The sequence below is a fragment of the Rana temporaria genome, chromosome 5 (assembly GCF_905171775.1).
Source record: "Rana temporaria chromosome 5, aRanTem1.1, whole genome shotgun sequence".
NCBI classification, from domain to species: domain Eukaryota; kingdom Metazoa; phylum Chordata; class Amphibia; order Anura; family Ranidae; genus Rana; species Rana temporaria.
This window is the reverse complement of record NC_053493.1, coordinates 415236256-415262568: the sequence shown is the minus strand read 5'-3', so window position 1 is coordinate 415262568 and position 26313 is coordinate 415236256. Positions and strand designations below refer to the sequence as shown.

Sequence of the window (26313 nt, the reverse complement as noted above, 5' to 3'; positions counted from 1 at the left end):
TGGGTCAGTCTGTGTGTCCAGGGGTGCGCTTCCACCCCTGCGCGACAGTTGGCGCTATAGGGGTTCTGACGGAACCATCCTTCCCCAGCAGCCAATCAGAGGAGTTTCCCTCTTTGGGCATGCTGGCGGGGGGTATATCTGGAGCACCGGACAATTTTTCGTTTAGAGTCTGCGGGGCCCGAGTTCCAGGTGCGGCATCCACCTTTAGGGTGCGCGCATCCGCGGGCCCCATCCTCATGGCCGGCCGGGTTGAGGCTGTGCACCTCGCGGAGCCTTCTGTTGATGAAGAAAGGGACCCCAGCGGCTTGCTGGGTTCCAGATCCTAAGCTGGAGGCTGAACGGTGGGGGATTGGCTCGGGAGAACCTAAGTGCAGAGGTTGTCTGTGAGGCCTGGACGAACCACCGGAGATCCGATCACATGACAGGTATTTTTCTTTTGCTGTCAGTGGGTGATCCTTTAGAACAAAACTTACTGGGAGGATTCGCTATCCTTACACTTCAATTATACCAAGAAAATGTACTACGCCTGTGGCAGAGGCATTGTTTCCTCCCAGTAATCTGATTATTTCGAGCGCCCCTTTGGCTGCCAGGTCCAAGTTAATTGCCTGTCCAAAGGGCACTTACCCACCCTGGCGAGGGTGGCGACGTTTGAATTCTCTGAGCCGAGAGCAGGCTTGCTCTCTATGTTTTTGATATCCAAGGCCTGACGCTACAAGTCCTTCCTACTCATCAACCTTTTGCTCTACAGTGTGCCATGTTGATGTTGGCCTTGTTGGCCCTGGAATAAAGCATTAAAAACTTGCGCTACCTGCTGGACACGTATTCTTTTATCCACACTCACAAGCATCACCACTAGACAGAAGAATCTGGTAACTTAATACGCCGATCCCAAATCAACCAGCGGCTCCTTCGGGGGTAGCGCTACATAAATATGAAAGCTTCCATTGAGGACCTCTACCGGTAAAAAAAAATATTTGTCCAGTTGACATGCCACTTTCAGGGTCAAGTCCATTTTATTATTATACAGGATTTATAAAGCACCAACAGTTTGCGCATCGCTTTACAACATCGGGGAAGACAGTACAATTACAATACAATACAGGAGGAATCAGAGGGCCCTGCTCGTTAGAGCTTACAATCTAGAAGGGAGAGTCAAGTGGAACAAAGGGTAGTATCTGTGGGGGATGATCAGATGGACAAGATGGGTTAGGTGTGGGCAGAGGCGGCTCTCTAATTAGGCAGATTAGGCGGCCGCCTAAGGCCTTGCACTGCCAGGGGCCTCGGGCCGCCTAATCTGCCTTACACATGTGTAGCAGCGTCAGGGAATGTCCCCCGTAGGTGTTCGCAGAATCCCAGAGCCGTCCTTAATGCGGGACCCATGGATAGTTTTCTCTGGCCAGAGGCGGGCTGAGCAGCTAAGCACTGCCTGGGTCATTGGGTGGCTAGGAGGTACTCCCCCCCTCCGGCTCCTCCTCTTCTTCCGTGCTCTGCGGATCTCTGCCATGTGCAGAGCACGGATAATGTCCGCAAGTTTATTGGCCATGCAGCTCCCTAATCTGCTCTCCAGGATGGACCTGTAACCTGCAAGCGCTGGCGCCGCAATTATTGAGGAGTCAGTTGGCCAGTCTGCCTGGTTGGAGAAGCTCCAGTTGATGGATGCCCTCCTGGAGCCTGCTGCTGCCTAGCCGACTGCCCAGAGAGAAGGTGAGTGCCTGGCCGTGCCGCCCTCCTGTGTGCTAGGTCAGGATAGGAGGAGCGGCGGGGACAGCTGCATATGGAGGAATTGATCTTTCCATATTCTTTCTACAGCCAATGAACGCCCGCAGAAGAAGCAGTCATTCAGCGGCTGCAGGAGGAATATGGAAAGATCAATTCCTCCATGTGCAGCTGTCCCCGCCGCTCCTCCTATCCTGGCACACAGGAGGGTGGCACGGTCAAGGGTCACCTTCTCTCTGGGCAGTCAGCCAGGCAGCAGCAGGTGTCAGGAGGGGATCCATCCACCGGAGCTCCTCCTATCCAATTCTTTTACTGCCAACGTGCTTCCTGGTTCCTCCCAGTTCTCCCTGCATACCCGCTCTGCTCCCTGGCTCCTCCCCAGTGCTCTCTGGTCCCCCACTGTGCTGTCCAGTCCCCCACACCCCCTGTGCTCCCCCACAGTGCTCTCTGATCCTCTCTGTTCTCCCCCCCCACTGTGCTGTCTAGTTCCCCCCCACTGTTTCTCAGCCCCCCCCCAATGCTCTCTGGTCCCATCTGTTCTCCCTGCCCCCCCCAGTGCTCTCTGGTCTCCTATGCTCCCTGGGTCCCCCATGCTCTCCCCCACTGTGCTGTCCAGTCATCATCCCCCCATAGCTCTTCAACTCCCCCCATTGCGCTGTGCTCCCTGGCTCCCCCACACCGATATCCCCCCACAGTGCTCTCTGGTCCTCCTTGTCTCCCCCCCCCCAGTGCTCTCTGATCCCCATACTCCCTGGCTCCCCTCAACAGTGCTCTCTAGCCCCCCAGAGCTCTCTGATCCCCCCGTGCTCCCTAACCCCTCCAAGTTCTACCTGCACCCCCAGTGCTCTCTGCCCCCTATGCTGTCCAGTTCCCCCCAGGCATTCTCTGCTCCCTGGCTCCCTCTGTGCTTCCCCCGTGCTCTCCAGCTCCCCCTCGCAGTGCTCTCCTGCTCCATCCCTTGTGCTTTCCAGCCCCCACTTTTCTCCCTGGCTCCCCCCATGCTCTCCACCCCACTATGCTATCCAGCTCCCCCCTATTGCTTTCCAACTCCCCCCACCCCCCTGTGCTCCCTGGCACCCCTCATGATCTCCACCCCACTATGCTATCCAGCTCCCCCCCAGTGCTTTCCAACTCCCCCCCTGTGCTCCCTGGCCCCCCCCCCATGCTCTCCACCACACTGTGCTATCAAGCTCCCCCGGTGCTCTCCACCCCCACCCTCCCTATGCACTTCTGCCCCTCCCCCAGTACTCTCTGGCCCCTATGCTCTCCATCACCCCCCCGTTCTCTCTGCCCCGACAGGCTCTCCACTTCCGCCAGTGCACCCCCTAGTGCTCTCCAGCTCCCCCAGTGCTTTCCACCCACCTGCTGTCCAGTACTCTTGCCCCCACACTCTCGCCCCCCCCTCTGCTGCTCTCAGCCTAACTCCCGTGCTCTCCGCCACCCCTGTTTTCTTTTCTGACCCCCTCACCCCCGGGCAGTTCTTATAGGTTCCCCCCTCTTTTCCCTCAAGCTTCTGCGGGGGTCTCTCAGGCTGGGGAGCAGGGTGGGACCGCTATCATGGGCTGCTCAGTCTATTTTTTGTCCCAGTCCGGGTGTGGTGGGCAAATGGAGCAGCGGGGCTTGCAAGGGTCGATAGTTCTGGAGGGAGAAGAGCTCTAAAGACCTCCCAGGACTGGGGGACAGGCTGACTGGGGCCAGAAAACAAGGAAGGGTAGAAGATAAAGGTGACCAGGGACTACACCATCTCACAGAAAACAGATCCTCTGGAAGGAGCAGGACGCGGTCCCCACCCAGAATGAGAACGGACCCTGCCTGCTACTGGACGTCATGAACATCCTGCTGGCATGAAAGGGACCGTACCAAGCATCACACACAGCTTCTCACAGGAGGGGCTGCAGACAGGAACTGGGCTAGAGATCTCTCTCTCTCTCCCTCCCTCTCTCCGTCTCCCTCTCTCCGTCTCCCTCCCTCTCTCCATCTCCCTCCCTCTCTCCTCTCCCTCTCTTCTTCTCCCTCTCCCTCTCTTCCTCTCCCCCTCCCTCTCTTTCTCTCCCTCTCACTCTTTCTTCCTCTCACTCTCCCTCCCTCACACACTCTCTCCCTCCCTCTCCCCTATCTCTCTCTCTGTACTGGCATCCCCCCACTTTCCTTCCTCTGTGGATGTGGAACGATTCAGTGACACCCCCTTCCCAAGGCACAGGGGTAAATCCTAGAGGGGTTGTCACCTTGCTGGGTCCCAGATGTTGTATTGGCTGCATATATCTGATGGGTGAAGAGGGTGCCCTGGAAGTGGTGCTGATCGCCTGTGTGCTAGATCCACGCATCTTTCTGTAGCCATTTTTACTTTATCCATTATGGGCGTGAGTGGGGCCTCGTGTCTAAATTTTGCCTAAGGCCTCACAAAGCCTAGAGCCGCCTCTGGGTGTGGGTAGGACAGGCTTCTCTGAAGAGAAGGGTTTTCAGGGATTGTCTAAAACAGCCATTCTCAACCAGGGTTCCTCCAGAGGTGGCTAGGGGTTCCTTGAGCTGTGGCTGATTTACCTCCTGTTTGATGGTGCCTACATAGTTCTGAGCCAATTCCACTTGGAGGAGCAAGTGGTATTACACCAATGATCTTCATAGTTCTCTGTAGGGGGGGGGGGCATTACCACTATTGTAAAAAAGGGCATTCTTCTCACTGACCACCAAAGTAAGGGGCATTGTTCCCACTGACCCCCAATGAATGGGTTTTATCAGGGGTTCCCCGAGACCTGGAAATAATTTTTAGGGTTCCCCAGCGGTACAAAGGTTGAGAAAGGCTGGTCTAAAAGCTAATAGAGTAGGAGATAAGCGGACAGATTGGGTAAGGCGTGATTTTTAGAACAAGAATGTTGAAAGTTCTCATTGGTCTCTGATTTCATTTTGCTGCAAGCCAGCTTCATCTTTATAAAAGAAGTCATTTCTAAAGAAGGTCACCAATAATATCTTCCAGAAATCTCTCGGAATGGGTTTCTTTTACCGTTGGAAATAATTTTCTCCTAAACACAAAATACAAAAAGCAAAAGGCTTCTTGTACACAGGACGTTTGATAACCTCTTCTGGATGCTGGAACTTGACAGCTAATAACCGATGTTTAAAAATATAATTTTGCCTCTTTTACATGTCGCATATATGCGGGTTTAGGAACGTTTGTGTTTAGAAGTGTTTTTGTACAGATAACCTCAGGAGACCTTCCCAAATGCCCACAATGCATGAGCAATCTCTCGCTCTCGAAAACGCTTATAAAATACAAATTACCCCGTTTAGACACGTTTACACTCTGTTGCAAGCATTTGGCATTTCAAATGCCACTAAACTATCGTGCTGAATACGATTTTTTGCTTTCAGAAAAATGCAGACATCAAAAGTCTCCTGTGAGGTGCAGGAGTCTCCCGCATTTCATCTGTGGCTCCCTGACGCCCGCAAGTCCCGCGCAATATCCCGGCGGCTGGGCCAATCTACTGCACAGTGCACTGAAGTGCCTGTAATGCAGCAGTTCCTGGCACCCTCTGATGTGTTCCGCCACCTCCTGCTCTTGGATGGAGGGTTGGCAAGCCCAGATCTTTGGTTCCCGACCCGCCATCCTGAGCATCAGTGTGAAGAACAGAGCCGGCGCTAGTGGAAGCAGAGCCGATGCTTCCTGTATAGCGCCACCTTATGTCACAGGCGGAGTGATACCAAATGTACTCTGCCCGTGACAGTTGGCATTGTACAGGAAGCATCGGCTCTGCTCTCTACTGCAGCCGCATGCTCCTTTCACACTGATGCTCAGAGATGGCTGGGCAGAGGACCACCGGCAGTACCAGACAGCAGTACCCACCAGTAATACCAGCAGTACCCACCGGCATTATTTAGCCAGCAGTACCCATCGGAAGTACCAGCCAGCAGTAAGCACCAGCAGTACCAGCCAGCAGGACCCACCAGCAGTACCAGCCAGCAGTACCCACCAGTACCCATCGGCAGTACCAGCCAGCAGTACCCATCAGTAGTACCAGCCAGCAGTACCCACCAGTAGTACCAGCTAGCCAGCAGTACCCACCAGTAGTACCAGCCAGCAGTACCCATCTGCAGTACTCACCGGCAGTACCAGCCAGCAGTATCCACCGGAAGTACCAGCCAGCAGTACCCACCAGCAGTACCAGCCAGCAGTACCCACCAGCAGCACCAGCCAGCAGTACCCCTCTAGTTGTATTAAATTGGTGGTGGGGGGCTTGTGGAGCGCCACCTCCCTAAAATGAGTTTGTCACCTCCCTGAAATAGGTTTGTGCAGGTTGGGCTGTCGGAAAATTCTTCTAAACTCAACTGCTTCCAAACTGCTATAAACGTGTACATGTACCCATGAGATAACATTGAGAAAAGTTCAAGAGCTGCTAAAAAAAAGCCCAAATGCTCCTAACAGTTCGTTTACCTGCTGCAGTGTACATGAGGTCTAAACATGCAAATATCTATCACACTGCATTATATAACTTAGTTTTGTGCCTCGTCTGCAGAAGTCATTTAAGGCTCCAAATCAGTACAATGTGTATCAACATGTAGGACATATACCTTCAATATAAACATTTATTTCTCCACAAACTTCCTCAAGATAAAAGCAGCAAAGCCAAGTTTAGCCCCTCCCTGTGCCGAGGAATGTGAGACGCCCTTTAGATTTTCCTTGTCGGAGATTTTTTAGTTTAATTTCTCTCTTCTGCTGTCAGCGATGGCGTCTGCTGATCTGAGACAGGAGCTGGACTGTTCCATCTGTCTGACCACATATACAGATCCTGTAAACCTGAGATGTGGTCACAACTTCTGCCGGGTCTGTATTGATCGTGTGTTGGATACACAGGGGGGGTCTGGAGGATATTCCTGTCCTGAGTGCAGAGAAGAGTTCCGGGATCGGCCTGTACTGCACAGGAACATAACACTACGTAACATAGTGGAGACTTTCCGATCTACTCAGCTGGAAGAAGGGAAGACTGGAATCTTCTGTACTTATTGCTATCACTCTCCTGTACCTGCTGTTAGATCCTGTCTGCTGTGTGAAGCTTCTCTGTGTGATAATCACCTGAGAGTCCACAGCAAGGCACCAGAACATGTCCTAACTGATCCCACCACTTCCATGGAGAACAGAAAATGCTCCATTCATAGGAAACTTCTTGAATATTACTGCACTGATGACTCTGCCTGTATCTGTGTGTCCTGCAGGCTGGATGGAGAACACCGGGGGCACAAGGTGGAGACTCTGGATGAGGCCTCTGAGAATAAAAAACAGAAACTGAGAAATGTTCTGCAGAAACTGATGACAGAGAGAGAGGAGACGGAGAAAAGAGTCCAGAGTCTGCAGGATCGCAGGAGAAAAGTACAAGAAAAATCAGAGAGAGTCACTGCCCTGTTCATAGAGCTCAGGAGACATCTGGAGGACCTGGAGAAGAGAGTCCGTAGGAACATCTCCAGCCAGGAAGAGCGGATCTTATTGTCTGATCTGATCCATCAGCTGGAAATAAAGAAGGAGGATCTGTCCAGGAAGATGGAGGACATTGAGGAGCTGTGTAACATGACTGACCCACTGACTGTCCTACAGGAATCAGACACAGGGGACTTGTGTGATACTGAGGAGGGAGATAATGAGGACAGAGAGAGACATGATACACTCCTCCATGATGGAGGGGATCTGGATGTGTCTGGAATCTCACACACATTACACACAGGGTTATCTGATATGATAAAAGAGGTAAATGTATTCTTCAATATACAGGAAGCTTCAGACATATTACTGGATGTGAACACAGCTCAGAATAATCTACAGATATCAGATGACATGAAAACTGTATCCAGGTCAGATATAGAGCAGAATCGTCCAGAAACACCGGAGAGATTTCAGTGGTGGGCCCAGGTATTAAGCAGTCAGAGATTTTCCTCGGGGCGACATTACTGGGAAGTGGATGTCAGAGAGTCAGAAAATTACAGAGTCGGGATGTGTTATCCCAGTATAGAGAGGAGAGGAGTGCAGTCACTGATTGGAGATAATAAGAAGTCCTGGGGTTTGTGGAGGGATAGCGGTGGGTGTTATCTAATACATGACAATAAATGGATCATCATATCTCCCGATCTCTCCAGTAACAGAGTCAGGATCTCTGTGGATTATGAGGCCGGGCAGCTGTCCTTTTATGATCTGTGTGACCCGATCAGACACCTCCACACCTTCACCACCACTTTCACTGAGCCCCTCCATGCTGTGTTAGCTGTGGGAGAAGGTTCTACAACAATATCTGGGGGTGAAAGGCGACATGAGAAATAATAATATAACAGAAAATCTGCACAAATCTGCTGACATCACAGAAATATGAATCTGATGATTTTTAACCAACAGAATAATGCAGTAGATTCATATTCCAGATGTCATAAATCTAAAGGTTCCCAACACAACCAATCACAGCATTGAGAAATCTCAGCACAGGAAAGTGTGATTTATTCTCTTATAGTGATAATAATAAGATTTGGGGTTTTCAGGGGTTCTCTAAAGCGGGAGTTCACCCAATGATGTTTTTTTTTATCTTTTCCCCTTAGATGGATGCTCGTTTTGTCTAGGGGAATTGGCTAGTTGTTTTAAAATATGAGCCGTACTTACCGTTTTCGAGATGCATCTTCTCCGCCGCTTCCGGGTATGGGTCTTCGGGAGCGGGCGTTCCTTCTTGATTGACAGTCTTCCGAGAGGCTTCCGACGGTCGCATCCATCGCGTCACTAGTAGCCGAAAGAAGCCGAACGTCGGTGCGGCTCTATACTGCGCCTGCGCACCGACGTTCGGCTTCTTTCGGAAAATCGTGACCCGATGGATGCGACCGTCAGAAGCCTCTCGGAAGACTGTCAATCAAAATAGGAATGCCCAGTCCCACAGCCCATACCCGGAAGCGACGGAGAAGATGCATCTCGTAAACGGTAAGTACAGCTCATAACAACTAGCCGATTCCCCTAGACAAAACGAGCATCCATCTAAGGGGAAAAAGTCTTATGTAAGGGTGAACCCCCGCTTTAAGTGGTTATGATAAGACTAGGGGCTATTATCATTGATTATGATTTTAATGATTTTTCAGAAAATGTAATATACACTATTGCAGCTTGCCAATACTTAGATGTGCTAACTGCATTGGTTTTCTTTATTCAGACTTTTTTTTCTACTATTTTTACCTAGAGATCCTGCCAGTAACACACTTCCTGTCCTGGGGTGACACCACTCACTCATGGTACTGTACACTGTAGATTTTTAGGTACTGACGTTTTTTGGCGCTGTTCCACGAGCGTACGCAGTTTTAAAGTGTGACATGTTGAGTATCTATTTACTCAGCATAACATCATCTTTTATATTTTACCATATGGGTAATATATTGTGTTTTAAAATTGTGTGTGTATTAATGTATCTAATTGGCTCAGAGTGAGCCTCCCCCCCCCCCCCCCCCCAATGCTGCTGTGTAGGTGATTACAGGAAGTGATATCAGGACAAATTCAGATATATACAACAGTTCTATGTAGAAAAAAAATGCTTTTTTATTAATAAATAATTGCATTAAAATAGAACTATGGGCAAAACTTTTTTTTTCATTTTCGATAGATCAAGGGAGGATTCTAACCCTTCCTGTCCCATAGCCAAATAGGAAGTGAGAGGAAATCCCTGTAAATCAGGGGAATTTCTGGGGGACCCCCTTGGAAGATTCCAATGGAAGATTCCCCTTATATTTCTTTTCTGGGGACAACCCAACATTTGGGTAATTTCTTTTACTTTCAATGATAATGGTAAAAAGGACCAATAGAGAAGGTGAGACCCCTTAATGGGGGAACAGACTGTAATAAAAAATTGACGAGTGTTTAGTTATACTTTAAATGGTATTTTTATGTGTTCTCTGAGTTCAGCTTTAATTGGAAGAGTCACATTTAGGTTGTTGTTGGTGGACACGGTGGAGGAACTAACCCCTATGCAGGCTTCCTGACACCAACATTTGGATGATGTATCTAGAAGAGGGGGGTCCAACAACTTTTACATCTCCCACCCTGTTCTTGGACAATCAACATCTTCACATTCCATGGTGACTGGATGAAGGGGCCAATGCTACCTGTGTGGATAGAAATGCTATAGTATGGTGTGAGCCGTCTCTTCTAGTTACATCGTCCCATCCTTGGTGTCTCAATGGGATGATGTAACTAGAACAGGGGGGGTTCCACACCTTTCACACCCCCCATGCTGCATAATCAACATCTGTCTCATCACATCTAATGGTGATTGGATTAACCACTTAAAGCGGGGGTTCACCCTATTAAAAAAAAAAAATGTTTATTCTAGCATTACATTCGGCATCGTAGCGCGAGCTACAGTATGCCGGTCTTACATTTTTTATCCCCGTACTCACTGTGCTATTGTACATTGAAGATTCCGGGGAATGGGCGTTCCTATGGTGAGAGAAGGTGATTGACGGCCGGCCCTGGCACGTCACGCGAGAAGCGGAAATAGCCGAAATAGGCTTGGCTCTTCACGGCGCCTGCGCATAGCCTGTGCGCAGGCGCCGTGAAGAGCCGAGACCTACTCCGGCTGTCTTTGGGGAGCGTGACGTGCCAGAGCCGGCCGTCAATCATCCTCCCTCTCCATAGGCACGCCCATTCCCCGCGGGAGTCGGAATCTTCAATGTGCAATAGCACAGTGAGTACGGGGATAAAAAATGTAAGACCGGCATACTGTAGCTCGCGCTACGATGCCGAATGTAATGCTAGAATGATGTTAAGGAGGGTGAACCACCGCTTTAAGACCCGGACCTTTAGGCAGGTAAAGGACCTGGACAGTTTTTTCGATTCGGCACTGTGTCGCTTTAACTGACAATTGCGCGGTCGTGCGACGTGGCTCCCAAACAAAATTGGCGTCCTTTTTTTCCCACAAATAGAGCTTTCTTTTGGTGGTATTTGATCACCTCTGCGGTTTTTATTTTTTGCGCTATAAACAAAAATAGAGCGACAATTTTGAAAAAAATGCAATATTTTTTACTTTTTGCTGTAATAAATATCCCCCAAAAATATATATAAAATTTTTATTTTTTCTCAATTTAGACCGATACGTATTCTTCTACCTATTTTTGGTAAAAAAAAAATCGCAATAAGCGTTTATTGATTGGTTTGCGCAAAATGTATAGCGTTTACAAAATAGGGGATAGTTTTATTGCATTTTTATAAAAAAATATTTTTTTACTACTAATGGCGGCGATCAGCGTTTTTTTTTCGTTACTGCGACATTATGGCGGACACTTCGGACAATTTTGACACATTTTTGGGATCATTGTCATTTTCATAAAAAATGCATTGTTTACTGTGAAAATGACAATTGCAGTTTGGGAGTTAACCACAAGGGGGCGCTGAAGGCGTTAAGTGTGACCTCATCTGTGTTTCGAACTGTAGGGGGGTGTGGCTGTAGGTGTGACGTCATTGATTACAGTTCCCTATATTCGGGAACACACGATCGATGACGGCGCCACAGTGAAGAACGGGGAAGCTGTGTTTACACGCGGCTCTCTCCGTTCTTCAGCTCTGGGGACCGATCGCGGGACTCCAGCGGCGATCGGGTCCGCGGGTCATGGAGCTTCGGACCGGGTCGCGGGTGCGCGCCCGCGACCCACGGCTGGGCACTTAATGAGGACGTACCTGTACGTGCTTGTGCCCAGCCGTGCCATTCTGCCGACGTATATGTGCAGGAGGCGGTCCTTAAGTGGTTAAGGTGTTGGTGTCACCTGAGTACATGTTGGGGGATCTTTCTGACACTCATTACAATGAAAGAAGTGGCTTAGAGAATCCACAAAATGTCTTCAACATTACAGAACAAGTCCAGCTGAATGTGACTAACTGCTACTAGATAAACAATGAAGGGTTTGTCCATACTGCATTGTATAAAATAATGCTTAGTTTATATTACAATAATGGAACATATGAGGTTAGGGTTACCACCTTTCCGGGATTCACCCAGACAGTTCGGGTTTTGGAATCATGTGTCCAGGTTTCAGACTACCTGAAACCCGGACACATTATTTAGACTGGACTATGGGTCCCCAGCAGGGTTGCTGCCTGCAGTCGGCTAAGCTGAGAGTGTCTGTTACACTCTTTCACACTGCCCATCACTAAAAAAAAATACAGAGATGGGAGAGGAGAGAGGGCTTAATCTGCACCTCTTTCTCCCACTCCTACCCCTCCTTGTCTGCCCCCCCTCCAATCCCTGGCCTCCAATCCCTGGCGCTGTGCCTCGAAAAAGAAATCGGGGTCCGGAGATTGGAAGTCTGGCAGCCTCAGATACATCTGAATGAGAGGTGCTCACTGTCTGTGACTGAAGTCTCCCCCTTCTCTCTCCTGCCTCTGAGTGAGAACACTAATGCCGTGTACACACGATCGGATTTCCGATGGAATAAAATTCCGATGAAGCTGACTTTTATCAGTCTTGCCTACACGCGATCAGACTAAATTCCGACCGTCCAAAAGGTGGTGTCGTAAAAAACACTACGACGAGCCGAAAAAAGATGAAGTTCAATGCTTCCGAGCATGCGTTGACTTGATTCTGAGCATGCGTGGATTTTTTTCCGATGGAGTTCCGAACAGATGATCGGAATTTCCTATTGTTTTTTTTTCCATCGGAAAAATTTAAAACATGTTCTATTTTTTTACACCGATGGAAAAAAGGTCCGATGGGGCCCACACACGATCGTTTTTTCCGATGAAAAAAGATCATCTGACTTTTTATTTTCATCGGAAAAAACGATCATGTGTACACGGCATAAGTTCTCAGAGTACCCCTTACCTCAGAGTTCCCCTTTGCACCAGAGGCCACAGTGTTCCCCCTTACAGCAGAGTCCTCTTCGTACATCAGAGTTCTCAGTGTCCCCCCTTAAATCAGTTCCCAGAGCAACCCTTACATTAGAGTCCCCAGAGTTCTCCCTTACATCAGAGTCTGCAGAGTCTCCCCTTACAGTAAAAGAAATGTGATTAGAAATGTTATTTAATAGCAAAATATATGTATAGTTTATACTATATAAAAAAAAAAAATTGCTGTTCGGCGCTAAAATGTTCAGGTTTGATTTGAATAAAAGGTGGCAACCCTATATGAGGTGTGTCCAGAAAATAATGAGAATGATGCTTTAAAAATTATTTTATTGAAAAATGTTACAACTGAACACAGTCTTCTAGTGGGATGGCGCTCAGAGCCGGTGTGGTGGTCCTTTGGGCGTTATCCACACTACCAAAATGGCGTCCTTTCTGGTGTTCAAATCCTGCGTCACGATTTCATGAACAATTGACTTGGTAATTCCCGTTTCCTCTGCAATCATTCTGATAGTGATCTGTTGGTCGCGGTTGAGAACCAGTGTTGTTCATCTTCCTTTAAAAAAGTAATTAGTTACAATTACAAGTTACTTGTCCGAAAAAGTAATTGAGTTGGTGACTCAGTTACTTTATTGGCAAAGTAACTGAGATTTTTTTATTTTTATGTTCTACAATGCAATTACGTTCTATAACATCTTTACTTTCAAAGATGTTTCGTACTGTGTACAATTATTAATATCATCATCACACTCCACCTGCCCAGGCAGCAATACTGTACAATAGAGATTCAGTGTGCAGTGTGAGTGACACTGCTGCAGGGCACACTGAATCTATATTGTACAGTATTGCTGCCTGGGCAGGTGGAGTGTGATGATGATATTAAAGGGTCACTAAAGGAAACATTTTTTTTTGCTGAAATGACTGTTTACAGGGTATAGAGACATAAAAGTTAACTGATTCGAGGCGCATGCGCGGAGGCGTCCAAGATGGCCGCGTAAGCCAGGAGCTCCGCTCTGCCTCAGCCCCACGTCAGCCCTAGCACCGGATTCACGGCGGTGCCAAGCTCCCCGAGGGTCGGAATCGATAGGGGAACGCTCGGTCGAGCTCCCCATGTACAGCAGCGCGGTCCGGAGGGGCCTGGGGACGAGTTTCACGGCGCTGGAAACTAAGGCCGATTCCAAGATGGCGGCCGCGCCTCAGCCACAGTTACCTCACACAGAGGGAAGCACAGACTTGAGGCAAGTGATCGCCCCTGCCATCTTAAACTTTCCTCCTATGCTGGTCCAAGGCACACCAGGCTCCCTGTCACCAATATCAGCCGCCTCAGGTACCCAGTCGGACTCCCCACTGGTCCACTATACTGGCCCTGCACAGGGGGTAACACAGGCTTTACCAGTCTCTATGGCTGCTGGTCACTCAGAACTTGAGATACCTCAGAATGCAGGGGAGCTCTTTTTGAAGTTCTCTGAACTACTTGAACGAGGCCTGGCCCAAACAGCAGTTAATATTACTAGGGAAATACATGCTGACTTCCAGAATCTGGGCTCCAGGATGGAGATTATAGAAAATAAATTGGACATCACTATATCTAGAACTAACCAGAACACCGACCAAATACAATCACTTCAGGAGCAACTGGACGTGGCCCTTAATAGAATTGACGACCTCGAGAATCGTTCCAGAAGGGACAATTTTAGGGTGAGGGGTCTCCCTGAGTCCGTTACAGATATCCCTAAAGCTATCCAGGACCTCATCAAAAGCATGATCCCCTCCATTGCACCCCACAAGCTGGAGCTGGACAGGGCCCATAGGTCCCTGGGCCCTCTGAGAAAGGACGGATCTCCCAGGGATATCATAGTAAAACCCCATTACTTCTCAGTGAAGGAAGAGGTCATGAGGGCTTCCCGTCAGCAACCCCGCATATCCTTCATGGGTCAGGATATTCAAATTTTCGCTGACATTTCTGCAGCTACCATACAAAGACGCAGATCGCTGAAACCTTTATTGCTGATTTTGTCCCAAAAGGACATCAAATATTGGTGGGGATTTCCGTTTGCCTTAAAATTCGCCTTCAAGGGCAAAACCCACGCCTTCACCACGCTATCTGAAGGAGAAAAAATTTTGCTAGCCTTGAAACTGATCTCGCTGGACTCAGCAATGGACACGTCAAATTTTCCACCAGGTTCATCCAAACGATCCACCCCGGCAAGTCCTTTATCCCCCACCTGGCACACAAGCAAAAGCAGACGCACCAAAGATACCACAAAGACCTGAAATAATCATCATAGTGGCCCTGCTCACTGTTCTGGAGTTTCCCTCTGTTTGGTGTTTCTAACGGAGGATATTATACCTGTTAGGTATATTGGTTATGGGTACCCTATCCGTGGCTGGGGACCCATGAAATCCCCATACAGTTTTTTATTGAGACTGTCTTGTTTCCTAGTTTTATGTTCTCCGCACTGACCGTGATCCGTATATTTTTTTTCATGTATCACAATAGTATGCATTTAGAGTATTATATGATAAGCTATCATCTCCTGGTTGACTCTAAAGGGTTGATAGGGGCTGAGGCAGTTGCCTTGCGCCTCAGATCATCCCTGGACGGGGACTATGTCACTGTCGGGGTTTGGTCCTGTAGCCCGAGTTAAGGGCTACGTTATTGGTTCGTCTGACGAAGGTGGAACGGATCTCTTTCCCTTCCACGTTCGTTGTGAGGACAAACTTTATATTTTAAAATGTATTATCTCTTCTTTTGTTTGCTCGCTTATCTCTCTTCTCACTAACCTTTTTTTCTTGATTGCCAGTCCGTGCTTGTGTCATCCTGCCCATAGTATTCCAGGCTTTGGCTCGGTTCCTGCTCTGCTCCGCTCTGCTGTCTCCCATGCCTCCATGTTGAAGGGGTAAGTTCCAAATTGCACCCACTTTGTTCTCCCAATGACTTCACCACATAACCCGACTTTGCCGAACTTGATTAGAGTTGCCTCACACAATGTTCAGGGCTTGAATTCACCCGTTAAGAGAAGGAAGGTGTTTCATTCTTACCACTCCCGGAGGATGTCAGTCGTCTTATTACAAGAGACACATTTTCCGGCCACTTACACGCCCTCCTTTCTTCATGCACAATACCCACAATTTTTTCTGGCTAACGCCGAGGATAAAACGAGAGGGGTGGCTATCCTTTTCGCGAAATCCTGCAAATTTAATCCGCTCCTGACTCATAGAGATCCTAATGGTAGGTTCCTGTTGGTTAAGGGGGAATTGGATGAACTTCTAGTGTCATTCATCTCATACTACGCTCCCAACAGAGGACAGACCGAATTCTTTAAAACTATGTTTGATACCTTAGAACCTCTCTTGGAGGGAATGATAGTGTGCGGAGGAGACTCCAACATTGCATTCGACCTAAGCTTGGACAAATCCAAACCTATAGCTACAGCATTGACACGCCCAACTAGAGCTAGCTCACACATAGCAAAACTGATATATCAGCATAACCTGGTAGACATTTGGAGGGAACTCAACCCAAACAAAAAGGACTACTCCCACTATTCCCATCCGCACAGATCGTACTCTAGGATTGACCATATATTTATATCTGCTAGACATATTCCCCTGATCACGAAAGCTAATATAACGGACACAGCCCTTTCGGACCACTCCATGGTGGTTTGCTCGCTACAAACTCAAAACTCAGATCCTCACAAATCACACTGGAAATTAAACGAAACTTTACTACACGACCCTAAGGTGGTCTTAGAGATTGAAGGGGCCATCAAGGAATATTTTGGATTTAACAGCGTTGAAGGGACCTCGGCCGAGATATTGTGGGCAGCTCATAAAGCTACCATTCGCGGCAGGATCATCCAGATAGCCTCTAAAAGAAAGAAGGAAAAGTCTGCGGAGGTGACGAGGCTTGAGAAAGATTTCTTAACCCTGCGCAGACAACATAAGAAGGACCAAACGACGGTTCAGGCTTCGCAGCTTGATGCCGCTCGACTAGCTTTAAATTTAGCCTTGACGGTTAGGGCGGAACGATCATTAAATTGGTCCAGCGCTAGATTTTATTTATACAGGAACAAAATGAACACAATGCTAGCCACCAAGCTCTCGCCGAGGTTCCGAACGTTTGCTCTGCCCAAGATTAAGACCAGGGACGGGACAACAACCCTTAACCCTAAACGCATACTGCAAGAATTCGAAACCTTTTATACCTCCCTTTATCGGGGGTCGGGGATGGCCAGACACCCCGAGGTCAATTCCTTTTTGGACCGGTTAGCGATCCCGAACCTACAGGAGAGTCATGTAGATTTGATGGAGGCACCGATCTCCACAGAAGAAACTATAGAGGTAATTAGGGGACTTAAGGATGGTTCGGCCCCTGGACCAGACGGTTTCTCAGTCCCATATTACAAGACTTTCTGTGAAATCTTGGCCCCTCACCTCACTAAATTTTTTAATTCAAAACGGGGAAGGGAGGGCGGATCCATGCACCCGAATTTGAATGAGGCATTTATCTCAGTCATCCCCAAACCAGATAAGGACTCAGAGCTCGTTGAAAATTACAGACCTATTTCCCTAATCAATAACGATTTAAAAATATTGACCAAGATACTAGCCAACAGGTTAAATTCTTTTATAAACATTTATATCCATAGGGACCAGGTTGGATTCGTCCCTGGTAGGCAGGGTCCAGACCAGGTGAGGCGAGCAATTGATATTATCTCTCTGCTTCAGTCGGGCTGGGACGGGAACCCGCGGCAGGAAGGACTCCTCCTTTCTTTAGACCTACGAAAGGCGTTCGACTCTGTATCGTGGTATTACCTCTTCGAGATTTTGCGGCGTTGGGGCTTTGGTGAACAATTCCGGGGATTGTTGAAATCTCTCTATTCTGAACCCAGTGCACGGGTCAAACTACAGGGATTTTTTTCGGGCCCCATTAGAATTGCTAGGGGTACTAGACAGGGCTGCCCCTTGTCCCCCCTGATTTTCGCAATAGCGATTGAGACACTTGCTGTTGCGATCAGGTCAGACCCGGATATTAGGGGGGTATCATGTGGTTCCCAAATCCATAAATGCGCCCTCTTTGCAGACGACCTTCTTCTGTATATCTCCTCCCCGATCACCTCTCTTCCAATTCTTTGCAACTTACTGGAGTCTTTTGGGAAGATTTCGGGTTTGCAGGTTAATTGGAATAAATCCCAAGCCTTAAACATCTCCACCCCCCCCTCAGTGATCAATCACTTGAAACCCTTTTTTGAATTCCAGTGGGCCGAATCATCCATTCGTTACTTAGGTATAAACCTCACAACCAAAATTGAACATCTCTACCAGGCTAATTATCCCCCTATATTTCGTAAACTAGAATTAGATCTACAGACGTGGGATCGACACAAACTTTCTTGGACAGGTAGAGTTAACGCAGTCAAAATGACTCTCCTACCAAGGTTACTCTACTTGTTTAGAGCTCTACCAATAGCGGTTAAAAAAGACCAACTCAGACCACTACAGAGTAAAATCCTGAAATTTGTTTGGGAGGGCAAGGGTTATAGAGTGGCACAAAATGTCCTATACGGGCTCAGAACACAAGGGGGCCTAGGACTACCAAACCTGTTTAAATACTACCAAGCTGCCAGACTAGCACAATTTTCTGCTATTTTTGCGGAATGTGAAAAACCAGAGTGGATAGAAATGGAGGGGTTGGCGATCCCTAATCTTTCGATAGAGAGCCTTTTTTGGTCTCCCCAAAAAACTAGACCTTCAATACTATCCCCCACATTGTCGCAATCCTTCAGACTCTGGGACGGCCTGAGACACCTTCCTTCTTTGGTCTCGGAGACTAAGCCTTTGACAAGGATCTTTCTCAACCCTCAGTTTCCCATAGGGATGGACATTTCGGCTTTCCAATGGTGGCTGGACAAAGGGATCTATAGAATAGGCGACTTTCTGACACCCATGGGCCCACTTTCACTGGAACATTGTGTGAGGACACTTGACTTGCCCCTAACGGAAAGAGCCCGGTACACCCAAATTTTTAATTTCGTGTCATCCTTCTGGACTGACAATTTCAGGCACGCAACTCTTACTAGTTACGAAAGCTGGTGTAAACAAATGACGGAACACAAGGGGGGAATATCTATAATATATATAGCTTTATCTGAGGTGTCCACAAAATTCTCATACATGGAGGCATGGGAGAGAGACCTGCGGATGACCAGGGACCTGAGTAGATGGCACAAGGTAGGTTTGAAATCTTTCAAAGGTTTAGTAAATACTTCATTAGCTGAAGCCAACACAAAGGTTCTGATGCAGTGGTATCTGGTCCCCAGTAGGTTGGCTTCGATGTTTCCTACGTCTTCCCCGTTATGCTTTCGCAACTGCCAAGCCCAAGGCACGATGCTTCATGTTTGGTGGGAGTGCCCCAGAATCAGGGGGTTTTGGAACAGAATATTTTGCCTTATCAGAAAAGTCACGGGGGTACCGCTGGTGAAGTCTCCGCAGATAGCTCTGCTGGGATCCGAGATCCCTCGGGTCTCCAAACCCATACAAAAACTGATAGCTTTCATGCTCATAGGAGCTAAAACCACTTTAGCGGCGGCCTGGAAGCAACCTAGGGTCTCTTTCTTGGCAGCTAAGGGGAAGATTTCATGGATCATGACACAGGAAAAAATGGTCAGCTCCATCTCTAATACAAGCGATAATTTTGAGGCCACATGGGAGCCTTGGGCCAGACATGTTGGCGTATCTCTATCGCCGGGTCATGCGCCGTCCCCTTCGGGCACTTAACTAGCCTACTGGCAATCATTCTTTCTCATTTGCTCTATCTTTCTTTTTTCCTCTCTTTCTCTTTCCCTCCTTCTTTTATGCTAACCTTGGTACATTCTCCTCCTCGAGATCTTTGATTTAGTTATCATACTAGTCTGTTAATAGGCAATACTTTCATGGGAGCGCCCTGGGAGAGGGGGAGAGTATGGTGGGGAGTGGGAGGTCTTTTTCTTCACAGGTCCCTTGGGAAGGGATGGGCTGTCTAGCGCTCTTTTCCACATTTTGGGCGGGGTCCTAGGTTATCTGGGGTCACAGAAGTCTCTTACCAATACTTAGTTATGCTACCCATTTATCCGACACAGTTTGCTCCCTTTACGGGGTGTCGGATGAGACTCTGTACGGAAAGCGTTGATTGGGTTCCCCGCCCCTCTTTAGCCCAGCCTACATATAGTTGAGTAGGGGATCTCCTACGGGGACATCGATTTATATTTTAATTGCTCCCCCTTTATGGTGCTAGATTAATCTAAAATGAAAATTGAAGTTTGTATTGTATCATCACTATTTATTTGTCGTTGACTTTTTGACATGGAATGTACTGAGAGCTTCATGTTGTACATTGTATTAATTTATTTCTTCATCAATAAAATAAAACATTAAAGAAAAAAAAAAAAAAAAAAAAAAAGTTAACTGATTCTTTTAAAAATTAGATTAAATTCAATCATATAATGTGCCTCTAGTTTCACTTTCGGTTTTAAACTGGTTTCATGTTTCTGTGAAGTAAAGAGACCCACAGAACAAAAACAAACAAATCCAGGGCAGTGTTTTGTTTTTAACCACTTAAGCCCCGGACCAAAATGCTGCCTAAAGACCCAAGGGGTTTTTACAGTTCGGGACTGCGTCGCTTTAACAGACGATTGCGCGGTCGTGCGACGTGGCTCCCAAACAAAATTGGCGTCTTTTTTTCCCCACAAATAGAGCTTTCTTTTGGTGGTATTTGATCACCTCTGCGGTTTTTATTTTTTGCGCTATAAACAAAAATAGAGCGTCAATTTTGAAAAAAATTCAATATTTTTTACTTTTTGCTGTGATAAATATCCCCCAAAAACATATCTAAAAAAAATTGTTCCTCAGTTTAGGTCGATACGTATTCTTCTACCTATTTTTGGTAAAAAAAATCGCAATAATCGTTTATCGGTTGGTTTGCGCAATATTTATAGCGTTTACAAAATAGGGGATAGTTTTTTTGCATTTGTTTTTAATTTTTTTTTTTTTAACTACTAATGGCGGCGATCAGCGATTTGTTTCGTGACTGCGACATTATGGCGGACACTTCTGACAATTTTGACACATTTTTGGGACAATTGTCATTTTCACAGCAAAAAATGCATTTAAATTGCATTGTTTATTGTGAAAATGACAGTTGCAGTTTGGGAGTTAAACACAGGGGGCGCTGTAGGAGTTAGGGATCACTGTGTATGTGTTTACTAGTGTAGGGGGGTGTGGCTGTAGGAATGACGTCATCGATCGTGTCTCCCCTATAAAGGGGATGACGCGATCGATGCGCCGACACAGTGAAGCACGGGGAAGCCGTGTTTACACACGGCTCTCCCCGTTCTTCAGCTCCGGGGAGCGATCGCGACGGAGCGGCTAGAAACAAATAGCCTCGCCGTCGTCCCGGATGGCTCCCCGAGCGGACCCGACCTCCGCATGTACCGGGGGGGGGGTCCCGATCGGACCCCCCACCCACGTCTAGCAGAGGACGTACAGGTACGTGATTGTGCCTGTCCGTGCCATTCTGCCGACGTAAATGTACATGAGGAGGTCGGGAAGTGGTTAAAATGAATCTGATTGGTTCTGAGGAGTTTTTGACACACAGTAATGACAGCTTAGACCACCGTGAGAAAGCTCCCAGTACGATGGTTATAAGGGGCCAGACAAGCAGGAAGTGTGGAGATCACAGCAGAATTACAGCTACTTCAAAGCAAAAACGAACAATAAGGACATGAAACCAGTACTGCAGTAAGGTAAAGGAAGCTATTTAGCTAAAAAAAAAAATTTCCTTTAGTCACCCTTTAACCACTTAACCACCAGCCGCCGTCTACAAACGGCGGCAAGGTAGTTGCTTAACTGGGGGTCGCCGTTCTGAAACGGCGCCCACCAGAAGCAGTAATGCGCGCCGCCTCGGGCGTGCACACAGAAAATTCTGTGCGCGCCGGGTCTATGAGACCCGGCGCTACACAGATCACGGTAATTGACCGGCAACGGCGGTCTTTTACCATGTGATCGCGCCGTCCAATGACGGCGCGATCACAGGTAAACAAACCGGCGTCATTTGATGACGCCGGTTCCTCCCTCCTCTCGCTGTACCGATCGGTACAGTGTGAGAGGAGAGCGCGGATGGCAGCAGCAGTGTGGGATGGATCTGTGACTATTGCAGTCACAGATCCATCCATCCCTGCTCAGCCATCCCTGCATTAACCCCTGCAATACTCTGCCTTCCCTGCGCAATACTCTGCAATGCTCTGCCTTCCCTGCGCAATTACTCTGCAATACCCCCGCGCAATACTCTGCAAAACACCCGCGCAATACTCTGCAAAACACCCGCGCAATACTCTGCAAAACACCCGCGCAATACTCTGCAAAACACCCGCGCAATACTCTGCAAAACACCCGCGCAATACTCTGCAAAACACCCGCGCAATACTCTGCAAAACACCCGCGCAATACTCTGCAATACCCCCGCGCAATACTCTGCAATACCCCCGCGCAATACTCTGCAATACCCCCGCGCAATACTCTGCAATACCCCCGCTCAATACACTGCAATACCCCCGCACCAATACTCTGCAATACCCCCGCGCAATACTCTGCAGTACCCCTTGCGCAATACTCTGCAGTACCCCCGCGCAATACTCTGCAATACCCCCGCGCAATACTCTGCAATACCCCCGCGCAATACTCTGCAATACCTCCGCGCAATACTCTGCAATACCCCCGCGCAATACTCTGCAGTACCCCCTGCCAGTACTCTGCAGTACCCCTTGCGCAATACTCTGCAGTACCCCCGCACAATACTCTGCAGTACCCCCGCACAATACTCTGCAATACCCCCCGTGCAATACTCTGCAATACCCCCCGCGCAATACTCTGCAGTACCCCCCGCGCAATACTCTGCAATACCCCCCGCACAATACTCTGCAATACCCCACGCACAATACTCTGCAATACCCCACGCACAATACTCTGCAATACCCCACGCACAATACTCTGCAATACCCCACGCACAATACTCTGCAATACCCCACGCACAATACTCTGCAATACCCCCGCACAATACTCTGCAATACCCCCCACACAATACTCTGCAATACCCCCCACACAATACTCTGCAATACCCCCACACAATACTCTGCAATACCCCCCACACAATACTCTGCAATACCCCCACACAATACTCTGCAATACCCCCCACACAATACTCTGCAATACCCCCGCACCAATACTCTGCAATACCCCCACACCAATACTTTGCAATACCCCGGCCAATACTCTGCAATACCCAGAAAATACTCTGGGGAAAAAAATGTGTTTTAACCACTTCCCGCCCACGTCATATGAGGTCCTTGACTTTGTGCAGGGATATCTAAATGATGCCTGCAGCTACAGGCATCATTCAGATATCATTTTTTTCAGCCGGCGATTCTCTACACCATAAGAACGATCATGGCGGCTGTTCCACCTCTTGATTGTTCTTACGGGAGGCAAAAAGGGACGTCCCCACTCCCTTCGCCCTCCGGTGCTTCTTCTGACTCACCGCTGCGATCGAAGCCAGGATCGTTTTTTTTCTTGTTTTTTTTCAGGCTTCCCAGCCTAGAGGTGAGATGTGGGGTCTTATTGACCCCATATCTCACTGTAAAGAGGACCTGTCATGCTATATTCCTATTACAAGGGATGTTTCCATTCCTTGTAATTGGAATAAAAGTGATCAAAACATTTATTTTTGGGGAAAAACGTGTCAAACTAAAATAAATTAAGTAAAATGAACAATAAAAATAAAAAAAAAATATTTAAAGCGCCCCTGTTCCCGCGTGCTCGTATACAGAAGCGAATGTGTACGTAAGTCCCGCCAACATATGAAAACGGTGTTCAAACCACACATGTGGGGTATCGCTTCGAACGTTAGAGCGAGAGCAATCATTTTGGCCCCAGACCTCCTCTGTAACTAAAAACATGTAACCAGTAAAAACATTTAAAACGTCACCTATGGGGATTTTTAAGTAGCGAAGTTTGGCGCCATTCCACAAGCGTGTGCAATATTGAAGGGTGACATGTTGGGTATCTATTTACTCGGCGTAACTTTGTCTTTCATATTATGCAAAAACATTGGGCTAACTTTAATGTTTTTTTTTTTAAAAAAGCACAAAACTGTTTTATTTCCCAAAAAAATGCGTTCGAAAAATTGCTGTGCAAATACCATGCGCGATAAAAAGTTGCAACGACCGCCATTGTATTCTCTAGGGTCTTTGCTAAAAAAGCATATATAATGTTTTGGGGTTCTATGTAATTTTCTAGCAAATAAATGATGATTTTTACATGTAGGAGAGAAATGTCAGAACTGGTCTGGGTGCTCCAGAACGCCTGATGGTGCTCCCTGCATGTTGGGCCTCTGTATGTGGCCACGCTGTGTAAAAGTCTCACACATGTGGTATCGCCATACTCGGGAGGAATAGCAGAATGTGTTTTGGGGTGTAATTTGTGGTATGCATATGCTGTGTGTGAGAAATAACCTGCTAATATGAAACTTTTGTGGAAAAAAAAAACAAAAAAAAAAAACCTTGATTTTGCAAAGAATTGTGGGAAAAAATGACAACTTCAAAAAACTCACCATGCCTCTTTCTAAATACCTTGGAATGTCTTCTTTCCAAAAAGGGGTCATTTAGGGGGTATTTGTACTTTTCTGGCATGTTAGGGTCTCAAGAAATGAGAGAGGCTGTCAGTACATCAGATGTGATCAAATTGATCAATTTTCAGTAATTGGTACCATAGCTTGTAGACCCTATAACTTTCACCCAGACTAAATAATATCCAAATTTTTTTTTTTTTTTACCAAAGATATGTAGCAGTATACATTTTAGGCCAAATTTATGAAGAAAAATTCATTTTTTGCAAAATCTTATAATAGAAATGAAGAAAAATTCATTTTTTTACAAAATTTTCGTTCTTTTTTCATTTATAGCGAAAAAAATAAAAACCGCAGAGGTGATCAAATACCACCAAAAGAAAGCTCTATTTGTGGGAAAAAAAGGACAAAAATTTCATTTGGTTACAGTGTTGTATGACTGAGTTATTGTCATTCAAAATGTGAGAGCACCGAAAGCTGAAAATTGGTCTGGTTATTAAGTGGGTTTAAGTGCCCAGTTGTCAAGTGGTTAATAATTGTACACAGTATTGCATTTGCTGGGCCTGCCTGGGCATGTCTGTGGGGCGGTCTGGTGGAGTGTCACACTGTGTGACACAGTACACCGAACCGCTCCACATGCCCAGGCAGGCAAATGCAATACTGTGTACAATTAATGATATCAACTCCACCTGCCCCAGTGCCCACGCCCACTGCCCAGGCTGTGCCAGCAATACTGACATGCGGGGTGTGCCCAGGCAGCACACCCTAATTACTTGTGCTCTGCTCATCGCTGTCCCTGGCACTCCCTGCTAATTCAGCCATCAATATAAAGAAGTCCAATTCTTTACACCCTCACCCCCAGTCTGCAGCTATTCTCTGGCAGTGATATTAGTAAGGCCTTAGGCCTGGTGTGGCGAAATATGAACTTTGTGCTGCTACTGGCTGAGCTGACTGACTGCTGATATTGCTTGTAAAGCTTAAAAGACTCCAATTATCTGTCTATAAATATATAACAGGCTGTTATATAGACAGATAGACAGTTGGAGTTTTTTTAAGCTTTACAAGCAATATCAGCAGTCAGTCAGCTCAGCCAGTAGCAGCACAAAGTTCATATTTCGCCACACCAGGCCTAAGGCCTTAGACTAGGCCACTCTCCCCCACCCCTCCCAATCCGCTCCTCACCTGGCTCTGGCTGCGCAGGGGCCACAGTCGGTCGGTGCTGTCTCTGCTTGCGCTCTAGCCTCAGTCAGGACGGAGTCAGGAGGTATCCCGGAGTCCGGACCGCCGACCGGTGTGGTGGAGTGGAGCGGAGCCTCCGCGGAGGACAGGGCGGGAGATGTCGGTGGCTGGGAGTGAGAGTCAGTGACTCAGGTGAGGAGTGAGGAGGAGTAGAGCGCCAGACTCCCTCGGGCCTCGACACACAACACTGCAGGCAGGAGACTCCAGGCGCGTGCATGCGCCAGCGCCACCCACCCAAGACGAGTCACGAGTCCGACCGACACATGACCCGCCGGCGACGAATCAGAAGATCATGTGCAGTATAAGTGTGACCCTCACCCAATCACAATCCACTGGCCAGCTCCATCCCGCCGACACTCACAGTCATCACAGACGTGATGATCACCACTAGTCAGACATGACCCCAGAGTCTGCCCGGACTGCCCCCACTCGCGCGCCCAATGTAATCTCGGTAACGAGAGGGTAAAAGTAATCTGGTAGATTACTAGTTACCCTCAGGAGGCCAATCGTTACGTAACAGCGTTTATTTAAACGCCGTTACTTTCAACACTGTTGAGAACAGACCTCACTACATCCACGTTCTGTTTCTGACCGACGGCTCACTATCGGAATGATTGCAGAGGAAACGGGAAATACCAAAGTCAACACGTAAAAGGACGCCATTTTGGTAGTGTGGATAACGTCCAAAGAGCCACTACGCCGGCTCTGAGCGACATCCCACGTGAAGACTTCCAGGGACGATATGAAGAATGGAAAATTCCTGGGAGCGTTGTGTACACTCACAAGGTGGAAACCTCGAAGGAGACAATGTTCAATGAAATGATTTGTAAAATATAATTCTCATGACTTTCTGGACACA

At 47.6% G+C, this 26313-nt stretch overlaps 1 protein-coding gene across 1 annotated transcript; it reads left to right on the top strand.

Annotated features, from left to right (window-relative positions):
* Positions 1-6390: 6390 nt before the first annotated feature.
* On the top strand, positions 6391-8302 carry LOC120941611 (E3 ubiquitin-protein ligase TRIM39-like). Its single transcript, XM_040355142.1, has one exon. The coding sequence runs from the start codon at positions 6434-6436 to the stop codon at positions 8012-8014; it is 1581 nt and encodes a 526-aa protein (XP_040211076.1). The 5' UTR covers positions 6391-6433; the 3' UTR covers positions 8015-8302.
* Positions 8303-26313: the final 18011 nt, after the last annotated feature.